The sequence below is a fragment of the Procambarus clarkii genome, chromosome 37, assembly GCF_040958095.1.
Source record: "Procambarus clarkii isolate CNS0578487 chromosome 37, FALCON_Pclarkii_2.0, whole genome shotgun sequence".
NCBI lineage: Eukaryota > Metazoa > Arthropoda > Malacostraca > Decapoda > Cambaridae > Procambarus > Procambarus clarkii.
The window spans coordinates 13,723,700-13,746,242 of NC_091186.1; the positions used below are offsets into that span (position 1 = coordinate 13,723,700).

General features: G+C 47.8%; 1 protein-coding gene across 1 annotated transcript; it reads right to left on the minus strand.

The window, feature by feature from the left end:
- Nucleotides 1–20,481: 20,481 nt before the first annotated feature.
- LOC138371810 (spermidine/spermine N(1)-acetyltransferase-like protein 1) lies at nt 20,482–21,810 on the minus strand. The gene is made up of 3 exons (XM_069336833.1): nt 21,727–21,810; nt 21,139–21,399; nt 20,482–21,039 (listed from the first exon to the last, which is right to left on the minus strand). The coding sequence occupies exons 1-3, from the start codon at nt 21,808–21,810 to the stop codon at nt 20,482–20,484; spliced, it is 903 nt and encodes a 300-aa protein (XP_069192934.1).
- Between the last annotated feature and the right edge of the window lie 733 nt (nt 21,811–22,543).

A 22,543-nucleotide genomic window follows, 5' to 3' on the forward strand; every position in this document is an offset into this window, starting at 1 on the left:
TCCTATCCTCTCGGGTTCTGAGATTCAATTCCATTAGTCTGTCTTCACAGTTCAACCCTCTTATCTCTGCCACCAGTCTTGCTGCAAAACTTTGTACGCTATCAGTTCTGGTGTAAGCTTCACATAGTGTGGATTCCATGCCGGTTATCTTGAGGTTATCTTGAGATGATTTCGGGGCTTTAGTGTCCCCGCGGCCCGGTTCTCGACCAGGCCTCCACCCCCAGGAAGCAGCCCGTGACAGCTGACTAACACCCAGGTACCTATTTACTGCTAGGTAACAGGGGCATTCAGGGTGAAAGAAACTTTGCCCATTTGTTTCTGCCTCGTGCGGGAATCGAACCCGCGCCACAGAATTACGAGTCCTGCGCGCTATCCACCAGGCTACGAGGCCCCTGTGCTGCATATTCCAGTATTGGTCAAACGAATGTTGCACTGACAGCCTTAAAGGCGTCCTAATTTAGGTTTCTATGCGATGTTCTCATATTTGCCAGCGTCCCATATGCTTCCGATGATAGCCTGTTTATGTGTGTCTCCGGTGTTAGTGCTTGAACTATATCCACTCCCAAATTGGGAGTGGATATAGTTCAGGAATGTTCTTGGAATGTCGGGACTCGATATTCTCAAGTCGAGACCATCACAATCGACTTGAGAATGGTCCAGGACGGACCGAAACGTCGTCGTCACTTCACCTTCTAGTGTGTGGTCTGGTCAACACTTCCCAAATTCTTTCTCTCTTCCGATTCCTGAAGCTGCCTTTCCTTTATGATGTAGATGCCTCAAAGTTTCCTTTCTCCTTCCCCATCTTCATTACGTTACACTTGTTGGGATTAAATTCCTACAACCATTTGTTTGGCCACTCCTGGAGTTTGCCAAGGACCTCCAGTAACTTTGTGCAGTCCTCTGTTTGTTTACATCCCGCATCAGCTGTGCGTCAGCTGCAAACATTGATATGTCCGAGCTCACTCCCTCAGATATGTCGTTTATGTAAATTAGGAACAGCTGCGGTCCAAGGAACGAGCAGTGTGGGACCCCCATTAGTTACATTCCTCCAGCTCGAAATCTCCTCTCTGAATTTTGACTCTGTTTTCTGTCCTTTAGGTACTCCCTTATCCAGTTCGGGGTCTCCGCAGGCACCCAAGCCTGCCTCTAAGCCTGGTTCAAAGCCTGCCTCCAAGCCTGGCTCCAAGCCTGGCTCCAAGCCTGCCTCTCTATCTTGTACGCCAGTCTTTCACGAAGAACAGTCAAATACCTTTCATCTGTCTAGGAAAATGCAGTCTACCCAGCCTTGTTATTCCTGTATTATTTTAGCAATCCTGTCATGGAAGTCAGTTATGTTTGTCAGGCAAGATTTTCTCTTCCTAAGTCCATGTTCTGTCACACGAACGGTCCTCTCCAGACGAGCCATCGTCTACAACCCGACTACTTTCTCCAGCATATTAAACGGAATTGTTGCCAGCGACACCCGTCTGTGATGTAACACTTCCTGTCTGTCCCTGGTGGTGATGGTGGTGAAGGGTGGTGGTGGTGGAAGGCTGGTGGTTGTGGTGAAGGGAGCTGGCTGTGGTGGTGGTAGGTGGTGGTGGTGGAAGGCTGGAGGTTGTGGTGAAGGGAGGTGGGTGTGGTGGTGGTAGGTGGTTGTGGTGATGGTGGAAGGGTGGTGGTGGTGGTGGAAGAGTGGTGGTAGAGGTGAAGGGGCGGTAGAAAGAAAAACCCTCTATTAATGCACAACTATATTCTACCCACTTCAGCAAGAGGAAGTATGGGCCAATGGGCCTTCTGCAGTTGCTTCCATTCTTGTGTTTCCGTTCCATTTGTTTCGTGTTCTGTCTTATGTTTCACCTCACCATTCTTTTGGCCATTCTTTCTGAAAATGTATTAAGTATACGAAAGTACTTAAGGAAATTCCTGTTTCAATTCTTCCTCCGTGGTCTGACACTAGTCATATTTTTCATCGTGCGTTAATTTTCGTGATTTACACACACACACACACACACACACACACACACACACACACACACACACACACACACACACACACACACACACACACACACACACACACACAAGGGGAACACGCACAAGGGGACACAGGTGGAAACTGAGTGCCCAAATGAGCCACAGAGATATTAGAAAGAACTTTTTTAGTGTCAGAGTAGTTGACAAATGGAATGCATTAGGGGGTGATGTGGTGGAGGCTGACTCCATACACAGTTTCAAGTGTAGATATGACAGAGCCCGATAGGCTCAGGAATCTGTACACCTGTTGATTGACGGTTGAGAGGCGGGACCAAAGAGCCAGAGCTCAACCCCCGCAAACACAACTAGGTGAGTACAACTAGGTGAGTACACACACACACACACACACACACACACACACACACACACACACACACACACACACACACACACACACACAATATATATATATATATATATATATATATATATATATATATATATATATATATATATATATATATATATAATATATATATTGGTGTATACTGGCAGCAAGTTTTCTCTTAAACATGTCTCATTGAATATGACCGCATATTCAGTATTTACTATTTTCTGGATTTAGGGCTTCTATCCCTCTAACTATTTTTCTAGCATCAGGGCTTAGCTGAAAGAGTTCTCCAAAACTCTTTTTCGTTATTTCAAGGTGAAGAAAAAAGTGAATTACTATAGAATGTATTACTCTTATTTATACAATTTGCACAACGTTTCGAACCTCCATGGTTCATTCTCAAGTGAAATGAAATTATCAACGAGTCCTGTAATTTCATTTCACTTGAGAATGAACCATGGAGGTTCGAAACGTTGTGCAAATTGTATAAATAAGTGTAATACATTCTATAGTAATTCACTTTCTTCTTCACTTTGAAATAACGAAAATGAGTTTTAGGAGAACTCTTTCAGCTAAGCCCTGATGCTAGGAAAATAGTTAGAGGGATAGAAGCCCTAAATCAGAAAATAGTAAATACTGAATATGCGGTCATATTCAATGAGACATGTTTAAGAGAAAACTTGCTGCCAGTATACACCAATATATATATATATATATATATATATATATATATATATATATATATATATATATATATATATATATATATATATATATATATATTAAACTGCCTATTTTCGTTCTCGACTCAACAGATTTATAACAAACATAGATATAAGTTGGTGCTTGCATATACCACTGAACAGTATTTGCTTTCAAGCCAAACTAAAGATGTATTAAAACTTCTAATAAAATTCTAAACAAATCATTCCATTTTCCGTATGATTCTGTACAACAATATAATTGGAAACGATCGACATAAAGACAGACTAAATCAACAGAATTTTTGTGTTTAATTCAATATATTTATTGAGGCGTCAGAGAGTGTAATGTTTCTCCAGCAGTTTGAGTCGTGTTATTCAATTGTTTATTTAAAAACTCTGAAAATGATTCAGTAACATTTCCTCCACTTGAACACGTATCCAATATTCGTTGATTGTTGCTGGCGGCGGCGAAATATTGGCAATTGCAGACTGGTACTCCGCTGAAACATTGTAAGTTATCGAGGTATTAGTAACTTATATATCGTTAAAAAAGATATCTATATATATCACTAAAGAACCCAATGACCCGATTAGGTTGCAGTTCTTAGCGATTGCAGGTGCAGGGGGGTTTGAGGTCCCTCCCCCCCCTCCCTGGGTTGTGGAGGTCCCCCCTCCTCCCTGGGTTGTGGAGGTCCACCCTCCTCCCTGGGTTGTGGAGGTCCACCCCCCTCCCTGGGTTGTGGAGGTCCACCCCTCTCCCTGGGTTGTGGAGGTCCCCCCTCCCTGGGTTGTGGAGGTCCACCTCCTCCCTGGGTTGTGGAGGTCCCCCCTCCCTGGGTTGTGGAGGTCCCCCCTCCTCCCTGGGTTGGGGAGGTCCACTCCTCCCTGGGTTGTGGAGGTCCCCCCTCCTCCCTGGGTTGTGGAGGTCCCCCCTCCTCCCTGGGTTGTGGAGGTCCCCCCTCCTCCCTGGGTTGTGGAGGTCCCTCCCCTCCCTGGGTTGTGGAGGTCCCCCCCCCTTGGGTTGTAGAGGTCCCCACCCCCTAACTGGGTTGTGGAGGTCCACCCCTACCTGAGTTGTGGAGGTTATACGCGGGCCCTACGCCTCTGGCACCACCAGGGTGGTGGAACCGTTTAGGCATAATCCAAAGTTTGAGCCCAAAGATATAAAGCCAGTGTTCCCAGCGCTTATATTCGTCGAGCCCTGACCCGCTGCTCTGAATGGAGCCACGTGAGTAAAGAGTTTGAAAGGATAACAGTAACTAAGGGTAACACTTCTATAGGTATTAGTAAATAATAACTATAGAAACCATGAGATAAACACCGCTATAAGACCACATCTGGACCGGTGGTACAATCCTGAACAGAAGGCACAACACCTCCAATAAAATGTTATTGTAAATCCTAAATGCATATTGAATATAAGAAAGAGGAAAGAATAATGAAATGAATAATCCGTAAAGGAGTAAAAAGCACTAACCAAACCTCATCATATTCTATAAAACCAAGAAGACTACCGAACTCCTTATTAAAAACAGGCCGAAGCCGACGGAGAACCCTCTACAGCAGTCAAGCGTTGTATACATGTATACTTGTCCCCACGAAGGATGTAACCTTCAATCTAAGTACATAGGTATGACGTCGACCAAGCTGACGAGGCGTCTGACCTGTCATCTTCAATCCGGTGCCCCCAGGAATCACATGAGACAAGCCCAATGACATCACCCTAACAAGAGAAATAATGAATAAAAATACTTGCATATTAGACAAAACCCAAGATGTAAGAAAATTACAGTCTTGAAGCCCTTCACATAAAAGTGGAACAACCTACCTTAAATACTCAATTAACGTAACTATTCCCTCAACTCACCATGAGAGTGAGAACAAGTGGTATAAATTCATTATGTCCCCTATTGTTTTTCCACACAGCCCCGCTCCTGGGCCAGATAAGTTACGGTTCACCATAGCCCGTGCTACTTGCCCCGCTCCTGGGCCAGGTAAGTTACGGCTCACCATAGCCCGTGCTACTTGCCCCGCTCCTGGGCCAGATAAGTTACGGCTCACCATAGCCCGTGCTACTTGCCCCGCTCCTGGGCCAGGTAAGTTACGGCTCACCATAGCCCGTGCTACTTGCCCCGCTCCTGGGCCAGGTAAGTTACGGCTCACCATAGCCCGTGCTACTTGCCCCGCTCCTGGGCCAGGTAAGTTACGGCTCACCATAGCCCGTGCTACTTGCCCCGCTCCTCGGCCAGGTAAGTTACGGGCTCACCATAGCCCGTGTTACTTGGAACTTGTTCCGAGTAGCTGAATCTATAACCATATTTTTTTCGTTCCCACACAGCCCCGCTCCTGTACCAAGTAATTTATGGGCTCACCATAGCCCGTGCTACTTGGAACTTGTTCTAAGCAGCTGAATCTATAACAATAACTATTGTTTTTCAACACAGCCCTTCTCCTGTGCCAGGTAAGTCCACTACGGGCTCACCATAGCCCGTGCTACTTGCTCCAATCCTGTATCAGGTAAGTCCACTACGGGCTCACCATAGCCCGTGCTACTTGGATATTTCGTTCTGAGTAGCTAAATCTAAAATAACAACAACTATGGTCTTCATTACGGGCTATTCATGCCCATGCCACCTCTTGGGCGACTTAATCTTCACCAATCTTTATTGTCTTCACACAGTTACAGCACCGCTCCTGTGCCAGGTAAGTCCACTACGGGCTCACCATAGCCCGTGCTACTTGCCCCGCTCCTGTGCCAGGTAAGTCCACTACGGGCTCACCATAGCCCGTGCTACTTGCCCCGCTCCTGTGCCAGGTAAGTCCACTACGGGCTCACCATAGCCCGTGCTACTTGCCCCGCTCCTGTGCCAGGTAAGTCCACTACGGGGTCACCGTAGCCCGTGCTACTTGCAACTTCTTGTTCTGATTAGCTGAATCTAAAAATACAACAACATGCTGTCTCTTAATCTATTCCTTACAGCCCCTTAATCTATAAAAAAAAACACTTGAAGGTATTTTAACCTGTAAAGACAGTATATTTTTTTCTGTCGTAGCTGAATCTAAAACAACATACTATTTCTACCGGTTAATATACTTCCAAGTTCCTCACATATTAAGAAGCAAATCAAAAAGAAAATACTCCCAACTTTCAAACGTCGTCAAAGAGTCAAAGCAGCGGAGGGCAGACCCATTGTGATGTGATACGAACAAGCTACTGGATACTCTTTCAAGCCTGGCAAAAAAGATATCCATAGACAGTGCAGTAGCCAGACATAGACTCAGACTTGTTTACTGGTGCTGCTGGGAGGTAATAAACCCAATAGTTAAAGAGTGTCATATCTGTGGAACAGATGCAGAGGCGCCACTATATTGCACTACTTACTGGAATGTGAAGCTACTGAAGCCCTGCGCATCAAACTCAACATTCATTCAACAGGAGCAGCTGAACTAGATGCAGAATCCATAGCAACTACAATGATTAGAAAAGGAGTTGAAGAATGGAACACCCTAGTGAACACTGTGCATCTATATCTGATTCTAACACGAATCTTCTCAATATTTCTTATGTTTTTCTTCACTGTCCAGGGAAGTTGAAAAATTAACTCTCCGAAGTTCATTTTCACACTTTTTTTATGGTGTGAGTCTTAGGGATGCGTGTTGTAAGGTACTCCTTACAGTCTCAAAGACATGTTTATCGTGTTTATCACCGGATTATATTCTCTTTGATAGAGAAGAAGTGTATGAAGAGCATAATATATACATATAAGAAAGAATACATGAGAAAGGCCTAGAGTCTTTCTGAGTCTATTTGTTATAAAAAAAAATATGGTGTTATCAGGTGTTATCTCTGAATTACGGTTATTTTTTTGTCGCATTCCATTATATAATGAGGCCAAGTATTTAATAGTTGTGCTGATAGTGTTAAGGGTGACCTTAGTGATGCTCCGATGATTACTACATCTCCACTGTTCCCTCATTGTTCCACTATCTGTCTCGTGTGTGTCACATGTGCCTTTATCCACCCGCGTGCCCTCTGCCTCACCCCACCCAGTTTGTCCTGTATGTAAATTACTCACCTCTTGGAGGACCGTATCAAGGCCCTTCTGGCAGTCTGTAAAAATATATATGCATGGGTGTGTGTGTGTGTGTGTGTGTGTGTGTGTGTGTGTGTGTGTGTGTGTGTGTGTGTGTGTGTGTGTGTGTGTGTGTGTGTGTGTGTGTGTGTACTCACCTATATGTACTCACCTATATGTGCTTGCAGGATCGAGCATTGACTCTTGGATCCCGCCTTTCGAGCATCGGTTGTTTACAGCAATGACTCCTGTCCCATTTCCCTATCATACCTGGTTTTAAAATTATGAATAGTATTTGCTTCCACAACCTGTTCCTGAAGTGCATTCCATTTCCCCACTACTCTCACGCTAAAAGAAAACTTCCTAACATCTCTGTGACTCATCTGAGTTTCAAGCTTCCATCCATGTCCTCTCGTTCTGTTACTATTCCGTGTGAACATTTCGTCTATGTCCACTCTGTCAATTCCTCTGAGTATCTTATACGTTCCTATCATGTCCCCCCTCTCCCTTCTTCTTTCTAGTGTCGTAAGGCACAGTTCCCTCAGGCGCTCTTCATACCCCATCCCTCGTAGCTCTGGGACGAGTCTCGTTGCAAACCTCTGAACCTTTTCCAGTTTCATTATATGCTTCTTCAGATGGGTGTGTGTGTGTGTGTGTGTGTGTGTGTGTGTGTGTGTGTGTGTGTGTGTGTGTGTGTGTGTGTGTGTGTGTGTGTGTGTGTGTGAGTGTGTGTGTGTGTGAGTGTGTGTGTGTGTGTGTGTGTGTACTCACCTAATTGTGCTTGCGGGGGGTTGATCTTTGGCTCTTTGGTCCCGCCTCTCAACCGTCAATCAACTGGTGTACAGGTTCCTGAGCCTACTGGGCTCTATCATATCTACATTTGAAACTGTGTATGGAGTCAACCTCCACCACATCACTTCCTAGTGCATTCCATTTACTAACTACTCTGACACTGAAAAAGTTCTTTCTAATGTCTCTGTGGCTCATGTGAGTACTCAGCTTCCACCTTGTTCGCGTCCCACCAGTGTTGAATAGTTTATCCTTGTTTACCCGGTCGATTCTCCTGAGGATTTTGTTAGGTTGTGGTCATGTCTCCCCTTACTCTTCTGTCTTCCAGTGTCGTAAGGTATATTTCACGCAGCCTTTCCTCGTAACTCATGCCTCTTAGTTCTGGGACTAGCCTAGTGGCATACCTTTTGACTTTTTCTAGCTTCGTCTTGTGCTTAACAAGTTACGGGCTCCATGCTGGGGCCGCATACTCCAGGATTGGTCTTACATATGTGGTATACAAGATTGTGAATGATTCCTTACACAGTGTGAGTGTGTGAGTGTGTGTGTGTGTGTGTGTGTGTGTGTGTGTGTGTGTGTGTGTGAGTGTGTGAGTGTGTGTGTGTGTGTATGTGTGTGTGTGTGTGTGTGTGTGTGTGTGTGTGTGTGTGTGTGTGTGCGCGCACCTAGATGTGACTACGGTGACGAGCTCCGGTGCTTGGCCTCCGCCTTCTGAACGCTCTTAGTTAAATGCAATGACTCCGTCCAGATTGTTTTGTTCGTATTTACGTGACAAAATTTATATTGGATTAGCTTAGTGACTTCTTTTGTATAACTTATTCTATCTACTGACCTCAGGAAAAAGAAATTTTCTAACATCTATGTGACTCATTTGTGTCTCTAGCTTCCATCTATGCCTCAATGCTGTGCTGTCCCTTGTACTAAATAATGTTGTAATGCCAACTTTGTTAACTCACCTTAGAACGATATATATCGTTATCATGTCTCCCCAATTTCTTCTCATGGAATCTGGTCCAGTTTCCTCAGTGTTACCTTATAGTTCAGACCCTCCATCTCAGGAACCTGCTCTGTTATGGATCTTCCGAGAATTTGGAATTGAGTTAAGGGCCAGACGACTTTCAGTTCTTTTGAACAGTCAGTGTGGCCTAGTGGTGAATGTACTGGACACGCTAAGATGCATGGAACCCTGGCTGTCTGGTTTCGAGTTCTTCAGGGGTAAGGAGTTTCTGTTATATTATATTATATTATATATATATATATATATATATATATATATATATATATATATATATATATATATATGTATATATATATATATATATATATATATATATATATATATATATATATATATATATATCCCTTCTAGGTTTAAATATATATATATATATATATATATATATATATATATATATATATATATATATATATATACATTTATATAATTCTGGCATGAATCTTCTAGATATTCCTTATGTTTTTCTTCACTGGGAGTGAAGTGGGAGTGGCCCATCAACACTCTACAGTGTGGCCCATTCCTCAGTGTGGCCCACTCCTTAATGTGGCCCACTCCTCAGTGTGGCCCACTCCTCAGTGTGGCCCACTCCTCAGTGTGGCCCACCACCAGACCTATACACATGTGTTTATACCCAACGCGGCAGTGAACATAATATCCAGGAACAGCAACAACAGCTTGCTTGTTCCCTCTCCGTTAATATTTGACTCCATTGTTTTTCCTTTCTTTCATTTACTCCAAGCTATTGTCCTTACTATTCTTCCCCCCCCCCATTCTTATTTATCTACTACTCTCTACATTTTATTGAGCGGGGACGCTAAGCCCCCGAAATCATCTCAAGATAACCAGTCAGCTATAGCCAGTCGACCAGGCAAGATAACCAGTCAGCTATAGCCAGTCGACCTGGCAAGACAGATGGACAGCGAACCGGTAGCCGTGGCCCCTTGAGCTGGGCCACCCAGCAAGGAGGCCGGAGGGCCCCCACCTAGAGGCGTCAACCAACTAGTGATCTTAACTCCGACACGAGCCCCTGGTGGGTGAGAGGACCCCGTCGTCGGGGCCCTTACCACCTTCTTCACCGCTGAAGATAACACACGCGCATTACCGGATTTTATGGCAGCCGCGGGGGGTTGTGGGAATGGGGGGCGGGGGGTTCTTGAGGTGGGGGTGTTGTTGGGGGGATGGGGTTGAAGGGGGGGGGGGGTTAGGTCACCAGAAATCGGTATTGACTGCTGTCAGGGAGACTTTTTTTTCACCAGCGACGTGTGGAGAGATTTGGAATATTTTGGTGGTGTGATGAGGTGTTAATCTGATGGGGGTCGAACTTGGCGCTAATCTGAGGCGGGTCGAACTTGGCGCTAATCTGAGGAGGGTCGAACTTGGCGCTAATCTGAGGCGGGTCGAACTTGGCGCTAATCTGAGGAGGGTCGAACTTGGCGCTAATCTGAGGAGGGTCGAACTTGGCGCTAATCTGAGCGGGTCGAACTTGGCGTTATTCTGAGGCGGGTCGAACTTGGCGTTGTTCTGAGGGAGGTCGAACTTTATAGCCGAAGGAGCCTGACTCACCCTGAGGAAGCTGACCAAACACATGAGTAAATTAGTGAGTGAACGATGGAGTAACTGAGAGCAGTGAGGAAGGAGGCAGGTAAGTAGTTAGATAGGTAGGTAGGTAGGTAGGTAGGTAGGTAGGTAGGTAGGTAGGTAGGTAGGTAGGTAGGTAGGTAGGTAGGTAGGTAGGGAGGTAGGTAGGTAAGGCTGTTAACATGAATGAAGATGAATAAACTTAAAGATTCTTGCAAAGGCTTAAGAATACAAGTTTAGGTTAGATGAACAAGATTGATCAATGAGGCTGTTGGAGGCAGTTCTCGGCGTAGTTCACTAATCATAGTTGTGCTGCTGCTGCTGTGAACACCAGTGAACACGCATCATGAACACCACTCGCCACGTGACAACGTGTTCTTCTCCATGACAATGGCGACGAATATTGTATTCCACACCAGAGGCTTCTTGGTGTGGCAGGCTTCGGTGTATATTGTATTCCACACCAGAGGCTTCTTGGTGTGGAAGGCTTCGGTGTATATTGTATTCCACACCAGAGGCTTCTTGGTGTGGCAGGCTTCGGTGTATATTGTATTCCACACCAGAGGCTTCTTGGTGTGGAAGGCTTCGGTGTATATTGTATTCCACACCAGAGGCTTCTTGGTGTGGAAGGCTTCGGTGTGTATATTGTATTCCACACCAGAGGCTTCCTGGTGTGGAAGGCTTCGGTGTATATTGTATTCCACACCAGAGGCTTCTTGGTGTGGAAGGCTTCGGTGTGTATATTGTATTCCACACCAGAGGCTTCTTGGTGGGGAAGGCTTCGGTATGTATTTTGTATTCCACACCAGAGGCTTCTTAGTGGCGGGCTTCACGCACGGGATGCTGTAACACCCCACCTCTCATCTCCCACAGCTCTCCGTGGAGCATCATCGTCTTGAACTCACCACTAATCTATTTATTTTTATTGATTTTTATTATTATTTAATGTATTCTTGCTGGGGGTAAATCTGCTTCTACAATACTTTATTGTGAACAAAAAAAAAAAATTCCTGCACATTTAATATTTCGTGTTTTCTATAAATCAACATTAATTACTGTAGGGGAGGAGCAAGATGTTTTTTCCAACTCCCAAGGATGGATAAGGTTGACTTCAAGGAATGACGTTTCATACACCATCGTTTGGAAAGACCAAAGCCAGTATGTTACCTGATAATTGGTCATTAACCTTCCCTCCGCTACGGAAACCTTTCCTATCGGGCTTACATTATAGTTAGACGCCATGTCGTAGCTCAGTCGATTAAGGCAGCATCTGGGATGCTCTCGGACGCAGGTTCGAATCCTAGTCACGGCCCTTGTGGATTTGTTCATTTCCTATCGGGACTATAGGAAACGTTCTGCCCGAAACGCTGCGCGTACTAGTGGCTTTACAAGCTTGTAATTACTATGCTATGTATCCTCACAATCCCAATGTACCTTCTTGTATATATATAAATAAATATAATGGCGAATAATCGATCGTAAGATTCGATTATTCGTCGATTATTCGTAGGCTTCGTAATTGTGAGTGGCGATTCATCACACACACACTTCATAGTGTGATGAAGATCGTAGTGTAATCATCATACACTTCAGTGTCCGGAAACATGTAAATCTTTCCTGAGTGGTGAGGGCTTATTCTGTGTTTATAAAACAATTTATGAGTGGCGTAAGAATGACTGTAAACAGTGATGACCTTGGGTGGAGGACGACCTCGTGGAGTTTCCAAGCTCGTAAACGATTTAAATATATATACGAAGCCAAAGTTATCCAGGGAAGATGTATAGGATTTCGCAAAGGGATACACACAAGTGCTTCGTGATTGGGTCTACCAATCTCGACCTTGTGGGCTGTTTTTATTTTTGATCGCGTGATATATGGGGCATTGATTCACTTGGCGAATTTGTCACATAAACTTATCGATGATTGACTGGGCACAAGACAAATGATGTTGTGATTTGTGAAGTATGCCACAACAGCCTCAGAAACGACGTGAGCGCCATCTGTTGACGGAAAGGCGTACATTTTTTCTTAGTTTCTTTTACAGAGGAAGGCACGAAAATAGAAGGCTTGTGCCTCTTGTTAAAAAGCCTTGAGTACAGTCTTCTCACGTAGGTTCAGGGCGCTATCCGCCACAATTAACTTACACTGTCAAACTAACTTCAGCTCCTGGGCTCCTCCTCCTCCTGCCTCAGTGTCGGTCCTCTAAGTCATTCACCCGGAGCTCAATGGTCCCCCTTGTCATTATCTGCTGTCCAAACTATGTCTGTAGGTGGTTCTGTAGTTAATGGATAAGAGCCTCAGTTGAAGACGCTGGGTGATGATCAAGGAGACTGTGGTGTGTGTTGGGAGCTTCACAGGCACCTTCTGATCACTAATATGCCCTTTTTCCATTGTTCAGTTCTAATGATCATTGGTTGTAATGATCATTGGTTCTAATGATCATTGGTTCTAATGATCATTGGTTCTAATGATCATTGGTTCTAATGATCATTGGTTCTAAGGATCACTTGTTCTAATGATCACTGGTTCTAATGATCATTGGTTCTAATGATCACTGTTGATCTAATGATTGTTCTTATTCTAAAGATCTTCTGTTCAATTCATCAACAAACCGAGAAACTCTCCTTTTTAGATAACAGTTTTTATGATACAACTAATAATTCATGTTTATGATATACAATGGACAAGATTACAGAGGTTACATAATATAGGCACAGTATTAAGCAATTTATTTTATACATAATTAAACATGTAAAGTCCATATTTAGGCCTAGGTTGGGCCAAGCTGCTAGGTTGGGCCAAGCCATGGTGTTGGGTTGTGTATATCTATATAAATGACTGTATGATTAAGTTGGGAGTGTGGTGTCTGTGTATTATGAGCAATGGGTCAATACGTACCCATTAGGATCCTTTTGCTTTGATATTCACCGTCAAGTTTGCATTGGTCTTTCCTACCTGGTCGAGGACAGGGCCGCGGGGACGCTAAGCCCCGAAATCATCTCGAGATAACCTCAAGATAACCGCCCCCAGACGTGTACGAACCGAAGCCAAGATGGAACACAGCAGAAGGGGAGATAACTGGCCATTCTTGTGGAATGGCGTCATTTGATTTTTGTTATGAAAAACATTTTACTTAGCCAGAGTGATCCTGGCACACAGTGTGGGTGTGTGCCACACACACACACACACACACACACACACACACACACACACACACACACACACACACACACACACACACACACACACACACACACACACACACACACACACAGACACACACACACACACACACACAATCACCTGCCTCTGCCGGACAGTGACAAACCATTTTCTGACGTTTGTTGACATTCTCGTTTTCTGTCATCTTCTTCTGACCAAACATGGCGTCATACTGCGGCTGCCCCCATCCGGGTAGCCTCTCCTCGGAGCCTCCTACCCCCCGCGTAGCCTCTCAGAGGCACCCCTAGGGAAGGCCTGAAGTTTCAGTTGGCCAGCAGATAGGTGTCTCTCTGGACTTCCCTTTCTTATCGTTGGTTCTGACGGCTGAGGGAGTCGAACCATCGGGCTGCTTGCTGCTTGTGCGGGCGGCAGGTTCAAGGCTCCGAGAGAGAGAGAGAGAGAGAGAATTAAAACCAAAATGGTTAAGTCTCCCGTTGATTAAGACGAAAGAAGTCTCCTGTCTCAGAATACGTTTGGACGCAGGTTCGAATCCTCGTCACGGCCCTTGTGGATTTGTTCTCCTGTCTCAGCATCATTATCCATCTATCCATCCATCCACTCTGAATTCATCTGCTCTCTCTCATGATCTATCCATCCACGACTTCTAAATTCATCCACTCATCCTAAGTTCACCTATTAGTCTACCCTTAATTTCATCTATCCAACATTTCTTCAGCTATTCATCCACCAGCATTAGCAAATCATTCATCAATCCATCATCATGCCTATCCATCATCATGCTTATCCACCCATTCATCCACCGTCCGTGCATTCATTCATCAATCAATCATATCTTTATCCACCCACTGATTCATAATCCTTCTAAGTACAGATCCTCCAGCCATCCACAATACCTCATTCATCGGTTTATCCACAATTCGTTCATCAATCCAAAATTCTTCACTCATCTATATACATTCCCACTATCTATTCATCCACAATTCATCCCAAATATCTCATTAATTCATCAGAGATCTCTCTCTATCCACTATTTATCCATCCATCAACCACGCTTCCTCCTATCCACAACCTTACATTCATCCGTAATCCATTCATTCAACCCACTATCCCTCCCTCCAACCAGTAACTCCCTCTCCCACACTTCTATCTCTTACCAGTACTTCCCTCCCACTCCTCCCTCCAACCAGTACTTCCCTCCCACGCCTCTCTCCTACCAGTACTTCCCTCCCACGCCTCTCTCCTACCAGTACTTCCCTCCCACGCCTCTCTCCTACCAGTACTTCCCTCCCACGCCTCTCTCCTACCAGTACTTCCCTCCCACGCCTCTCTCCTACCAGTACTTCCCTCCCACGCCTCCCTCCTACCATCCTACCAGTACTTCCCTCCCACTCCTCCCTCCAACCAGTACTTCCCTCCCACGCCTCTCTCCTACCGGTACTTCCCTCCCACGCCTCCCTCCTACCATCCTACCAGTACTTCCCTCCCACTCCTCCCTCCAACCAGTACTTCCCTCCCACGCCTCTCTCCTACCAGTACTTCCCTCCCACGCCTCCAACAAGCACATCAGGGAGGGCGCTGCGTCTCATCAGCCAATCGTGGCCCTCGACCCCCAACCCTACCAGGCCAGGCCGTGGACATCAGATATACAATTAACTTATTCCGGCGTTTCTTCACCTGTCATTAATTGCTATCAGCTTAACAGTTAATCTCTGTGGGCGTTTGGCACGCAAAAAAACAGGTGGCCGGCCGGCTATCATGGAGGGAGGGGGGGGGCTGGCTATCATGGAGGGAGGGGGGCTGGCTATCATGGTGGGGGAGGGGGGCTGGCTATCATGGAGGGAGGGGGGGCTGGCTATCATGGAGGGAGGGGGGCTAGCTATCATGGAGGGAGGGGGGGCTGGCTATCATGGAGGGAGGGGGGCTAGCTATCATGGAGGGAGGGGGCTGGCTATCATGGAGGGAGGGGGGCTGGCTATCATGGAGGGAGGGGGGCTGGCTATCTTGAAGGGAGGGGGGCTGGCTATCATGGAGGGGGAGGGGGGCTGGCTATCATGGAGGGAGGGGGGCTGGCTATTATGGAGGGGGAGGGGGGCTGGCTATCATGGAGGGAGGGGGGGCCGGCTATCATGGAGGGAGGGGGGGCTGGCTATCATGGAGGGAGGGGGGCTGGCTTTCATGGAGGGAGGGGGGCTGGCTATCTTGAAGGGAGGGGGGGTTGGCTATCATGGAGGGAGGGGGGCTGGCTATCTTGAAGGGAGGGGGGGCCTGGCTATCATGGAGGGAGGGGGGCTGGCTATCTTGAAGGCAGGGGGGGCTGGCTATCATGGAGGGAGGGGGGCTGGCTATCATGGAGGGGGAGGGGGGGCTGGCTATCATGGAGGGAGGGGGGCTGGCTATCATGGAGGGAGGGGGCTGGCTATCATGGAGGGAGGGGGGCTGGCTATCTTGAAGGGAGGGGGGGCTGGCTATCATGGAGGGAGGGGGCTGGCTATCTTGAAGGGAGGGGGGCTGGCTATCATGGAGGGAGGGGGGCTGGCTATCATGGAGGGGGAGGGGGGGCTGGCTATCATGGAGGGAGGGGGGGGGCTGGATATCATGGAGGGAGGGGGGCTGGCTATCATGGAGGGAGGGGGGCTGGCTATCATGGAGGGAGGGGGGGCTGGCTATCATGGAGGGAGGGGGGCTGGCTATCATGGAGGGGGAGGGGGGCTGGCTATCATGGAGGGAGGGGGGGCTGGCTATCTTGAAGGGAGGGGGGGCTGGCTATCATGGAGGGAGGGGGGCTGGCTATCTTGAAGGGAGGGGGGGCTGGCTATCATGGAGGGAGGGGGGCTGGCTATCTTGAAGGGAGGGGGGCTGGCTATCATGGAGGGAGGGGGGCTGGCTATCATGGAGGGGAGGGGGGCTGGCTATCATGGAGGGAGGGGGGGCTGGATATCATGGAGGGAGGGGGGCTGGCTATCATGGAGGGAGGGGGGCTGGCTATCATGGAGGGAGGGGGGGCTGGCTATCATGGAGGGAGGGGGGCTGGCTATCATGGAGGGGGAGGGGGGCTGGCTATCATGGAGGGAGGGGGGCCTGGCTATTATGGAGGGGGAGGGGGGCTGGCTATCATGGAGGGAGGGGGGGCCGGCTATCATGGAGGGAGGGGGGGCTGGCTATCATGGAGGGAGGGGGGCTGGCTATCATGGAGGGAGGGGGGCTGGCTATCATGGAGGGAGGGGGGCTGGCTATCATGGAGGGAGGGGGGGGCTGGCTATCATGGAGGGAGGGGGGCTGGCTAACATGGAGGGAGGGGGGCTGGCTATCTTGGAGGGAGGGGGGCCGGCTATCATGGAGGGAGGGGGGCTGGCTATTATGGAGGGAGGGGGGGCTGGATATCATGGTGGGGGAGGGGGGCTGGCTATCATGGAGGGAGGGGGGGCTGGCTATCATGGAGGGAGGGGGGCTGGCTATCATGGAGGGGGAGGGGGCTGGCTATCATGGAGGGAGGGGGGCTGGCTATCATGGAGGAAGGGGGGCTGGCTATCATGGAGGGAGGGGGGCTGGCTATCATGGAGGGAGGGGGGCTGGCTACCATGGAGGGAGGGGGGCTGGCTATCATGGAGGGAGGGGGGCTGGCTATCATGGAGGGAGGGGGGCTGGCATGGCTTCTCTGTTTTTGCCAAGATTAATGACTGTAGAGATTAATTTCTGGAGATTAATCTTGCGTGGAGAGAGAGAGAGAGAGAGAGAGAGAGAGAGAGAGAGAGAGAGAGAGAGAGAGAGAGAGAGAGAGAGAGAGAGAGAGAGAGAGAGAGAGAGAGAGAGAGGGGTTGCTACCTTATACACGGAAGCAAGCTGGTTTTGCTTGGGGTTCTATAGTGGTTTGTTTAAATTCTCCTCTGATGAGCGCTGTCTCTGGAGATAATAACAATGTTGGTGACTTATATATAATTTATCTGATTCCATGTATGTCTCCGTTGTTCCTTGATAAAGGTCCGGGACGGACAGAAACGTCGGTATTGACTTTATTTATAGTATAGTATATAGGAAGCTGCATGAATGCGCAAGTCATATATCACTAAGAACTCTTTGACCCGGCCAGGATTCGAACCCATGCCGTCCAGGATCACCCCTAAACGTACACAGTACCCGTGACCATCGCACCGCACATGAGATTGCTACTCATACTTGAGAGCCAGGCGGGAGTAAGTGGAAAGGCCTTAGCATGGGTGAGGAACTACCTAACAGGTAGGAGCCAGAGAGTTACAGTAAGGGGCGAGAAGTCGGACTGGCGAACAGTAACGGGTGGAGTACCTCAAGGATCGGTGCTGGGACCAATTCTATTTCTAATTTACGTAAATTATATGTTTACAGGAGTGGAATCCTACATGTCAATGTTCGGGGATGACGCAAAATTAATGAGAAGAGTTGTGACAGATGAGGATTGCAGGATTCTCCAAGAGGACCTGAACAGGTTGCAGAGATGGTCAGAGAAATGGCCACTGGAGTTCAACACGAGTAAATGTAAAGTTATGGAAATGGGATCAGGTGATAGCAGACCAAAGGGACAGTACACAATGAAGGGGAACAGCCTACCTGTAACGATTCGAGAAAGAGACCTGGGAGTGGACGTAACACCTAATCTATCTCCTGAGGCACATATAAATAGGATAACGACAGCAGCGTACTCTACACTGGCAAAAGTTAGAACATCATTCAGAAACCTAAGTAAGGAGGCATTTAGGGCGCTTTACACTGCCTACGTGAGACCAGTCTTAGAGTATGCCGCTTCACCATGGAGTCCCCCACCTGAAGAAGCACATAAGGAAACTGGAACAGGTTCAGAAGTTTGCGACGCGACTCGTCCCAGAGTTACGAGGGATGGGATATGAAGAGCGTCTGAAGGAAATGAGCCTTACGACACCAGAAAAAAGAAGGGAAAGGGGGGGGGATATGATAGGAACGTATAAAATACTCAGGGGAATTGACAAAGTGGAAATAGACGAAATGTTCACACGGAATAGTAACAGAACGAGGGGACATTGGTGGAAGCTGGAAACTCAGATGAGTCACAGAGATGTTAGGAAGTTTTCTTTTAGCGTGAGAGTAGTGGGAAAATGGAATGCACTTAAGGAGCAGGTTGTGGAAGCAAATACTATTCATAGTTTTAAAACGAGATATGATAGGGAAATGGGACAGGAGTCATTGCTGTAAACAACCGATGGCTAAAAAAGGCGGGATCCATGAGTCAATGCTCGATCCTGAAAGCACAAATAGGTGAGTACACACACACACACACACACACACACACACACACACACACACACACACACACACACAGTTTAGTTGATTGACAGTTGAGAGGCGGGACCAAAGAGCCACAGCTCAACCCCCGCAAGCACAAATAGGTGAGTATAAATAGGTGACAAATAGGTGAGTACACACACACACACACGTGCATTAAGAATACTTTCAAGCACTTTGTTCTTTTTTAAGCCTAAAAAAAATAGTAAATTACAGATATACAAATAAGACTGAATTATAATCAGGAACTCAAAATTCCAATGAGCTCACAAGACTATTTTGAGTAGTTTAATGCCAGTTTGGGCACAAACTCTTACAAAAGTTCACCGCCCCAGGAGCCGGTCGGCCGAGCGGACAGCACGCTGGGCTTGTGATCCTGTGGTCCTGGGTTCGATTCCAGGCGCCGGCGAGAAACAATGGGCAGAGTTTCTTTCACCCTATGCCCCTGTTACCTAGCAGTAAAATAAGTACCCGGGTGTTAGTCAGCTGTCACGGGCTGCTTCCTGGGAGTGGAGGCCTGGTCGAGGACCGGGCCGCGGGGACACTAAAAAGCCCCGAAATCATCTCAAGATAACCTCAAGATAACCCCTGGTCTAGGGAATATTGTTGCTAGTGAGTGAGTTTAAGAAGCAATGAGCATTTTATAATAATTCCGTTTAATCAGTAATAATAACGCCTTTTAATCAGAATAATCATGGTATATAGTGTCTATTAGTACCTGTAAATACACTGAATGGACTAATGCACTAATCTATTGTTATCATCTTCAAGAACACATAAAGGAGTTCTAGAGATAAATTATGTCTCCTCACTCCCCTTCAAAAGCTTAAGGGAATAATTAATCCCTCCCCCCTTAAAACGTCCCCTTAAATTAATCCCCCCCCCCTTAAAACGTCCCCTTAAATTAATCCCCCCGGACTTAAAACGTCTTGATAATGATTCGAAAAAAGCAAGTTGCTGTGATTATGTTTGTTATTAAAGAGCCTTTGTTTAGAACTTGTGTTTACAATTATGATTCCATGCACTTCGATTATTGTAAAGTGTGTCTCTGGTGTTGAGGGACTCAACACAACTCTCAGCAGGAAGCGGGGAAGGGGGCGAGCTTATCTGCTGGGTGCTGGGGCCTGGCTGGGACACGTCCTGGGCACCGAAGTCTGGCTGGGACACGTCCTGGGCACTGAAGTCTGGCTGGGACGTGTCCTGGGCACTGAAGTCTGGCTGGGACACGTCCTGGGCACTGAAGTCTGTCTGGGACACGTCCTGGGCACTGAAGCATGGCTGGGACACGTCCTGGGCACTGAAGTCTGGCTGGGACACGTCCTAGGCACTGAAGTCTGGCTGGGACACGTCCTGGGCACTGAAGTCTGGCTGGGACGTGTCCTGGGCACTGAAGTCTGGCTGGGACACGTCCTGGGCACTGAAGTCTGGCTGGGACACGTCCTGGGCACTGAAGCCTGGCTGGGACGTGTCCTGGGCACTGAAGTCTGGCTGGGACACGTCCTAGGCACTGAAGTCTGGCTGGGACACGTCCTGGGCACTGAAGTCTGGCTGGGACACGTCCTGGGCACTGAAGCCTGGCTGGGACACGTCCTGGGCACTGAAGCCTGGCTGGGACACGTCCTGGGCACTGAAGCCTGGCTGGGACACGTCCTGGGCACTGAAGCCTGGCTGGGACACGTCCTGGGCACTGAAGCCTGGCTGGGACACGTCCTGGGCACTGAAGCCTGGCTGGGACACGTCCTGGGCACTGAAGTCTGGCTGGGACACGTCCTGGGCACTGAAGTCTGGCTGGGACACGTCCTGGGCACTGAAGTCTGGCTGGGACACGTCCTGGGCACTGAAGTCTGGCTGGGACACGTCCTGGGCACTGAAGCCTGGCTGGAACACGTCCTGGGCACTGAAGCCTGGCTGGGATACGTCCTGGGCACTGAAGCCTGGCTGGAACACGTCCTGGGCACTGAAGCCTGGCTGGAACACGTCCTGGGCACTGAAGCCTGGCTGGGACACGTCCTGGGCACTGAAGCCTGGCTGGAACACGTCCTGGGCACTGAAGCCTGGCTGGAACACGTCCTGGGCACTGAAGCCTTACTGGGACACGTCCTGGGCACTGAAGCCTGGCTGGGACACGTCCTGGGCACTGAAGCCTGGCTGGGACACGTCCTGGGCACTGAAGCCTGGCTGGAACACGTCCTGGGCACTGAAGCCTGGCTGGGACACGTCCTGGGCACTGAAGCCTGGCTGGGACACGTCCTGGGCACTGAAGCCTGGCTGGGACACGTCCTGGGCACTGAAGCCTGGCTGGGACACGTCCTGGGCACTGAAGCCTGGCTGGGACACGTCCTGGGCACTGAAGCTTGGCCGCACAGGAATATCGAGACAAGGAACTTCACGTGATCGCTGGTCAGCCAAAGGCTCCCGCTGTAGGGTCACCCACGACTCTCATGAACATGACTGCTTACATGTATCACACAACACTAAATGGATTTTATTACATATGAATAAATCAGAATAAACACCAACAACAAAATACCTCAAACATAATTAAAACGCTGCTGGGTCCCCAAAAAATCAATATATATATATATACTTGTTATAATTTTGCAAGTCCATTGCAAGTCCAAATGCAATGCCTGTGACCCTTAACTGGACGAGAATGATTTTTTTCATTTTTGTGGGACTTAAAACAAGTCCCGAGGGAGTGGTAGGAGGACCTCTCCCCCCTTCCCCCTCCCCCCCCCCCTTTACGAGCTCCGGTGGTCCTCTCGCTGATACGTCCAGGCCGAGGAGGTCATTAATCTCCTGGTAACTGTTCCACAGGTTGTTAAACATTAGACGCTGTTTGATCTTGGTCCATAGTAATTACGCTTAGGTTCACTCGGCGCCACTAGCGACCAGGTCGTCGTCCGATAGTGGCACTTGGCCCTCATGGCGGAACCCTGAAGGGCCTCGTGTGGGCCCTGAGGGGGCCCTTGTGTGAGATCTAAGGAGGTTGTGGAGGATCTTAGGGTCATCATTTGGGCCCTCCCCTGAAGGGGCCTCTTGAAGGAACTAGGGGTTTCATGGGCGATCTTAGGGCCATCATTTGGGCCCCTAAGGGCCTCTTGAAGAACCTATAAGGACCTCATTGGGGATCTAAAAGCCTCGTTGAGGATCTGAGAACCACTCACTTAAGAGACCTAAGGGTCTTATATAGGACCTGCTTGCCCTCGCTAAAGACTTATCTTTCATGTAGGACTGAAAAAAATCAGGTCGAACGTAATTATTTATAAACTCATAAGCTCATTAAGCTCATCTTCACATTCTTAAAAGACGCCTTAGAAATATTTCCTCTGGTCCTGGAGACTTTCCGGGTACTGAAGACATCCTTAAAGATATCCTTCGTGAAGATATCCTTAAATTTCTCAAATTTGTAATTCCTTCCTTTCTGGTAAACACTAAACTAATCCGCGCGTCATTGTTGAACACCTACATAGATTTGTTTAGCTGTAAGTATATAGAATCTAGGACTATTTTTTAGTAAATGCTCAGACTAAATACTTGTTTAAAAATATCGGTCGGCTCA

Bases quoted from the DNA above. Each gene is read 5' to 3' on its own strand.
- LOC138371810 (XM_069336833.1), bottom strand. From the start codon at position 21,810: ATGTTTAACAACCTGTGGAACAGTTACCAGGAGATTAATGACCTCCTC. The intron at 21,400-21,726 runs GTAAAGGGGGGG...GTGACCCTACAG, and splicing joins CGAGAGGACCACCGGAGCTC to CGGGAGCCTTTGGCTGACCA. The intron at 21,040-21,138 runs GTGTCCCAGCCA...GACGTGTTCCAG, and splicing joins CAGGCTTCAGTGCCCAGGAC to CCAGGCTTCAGTGCCCAGGA.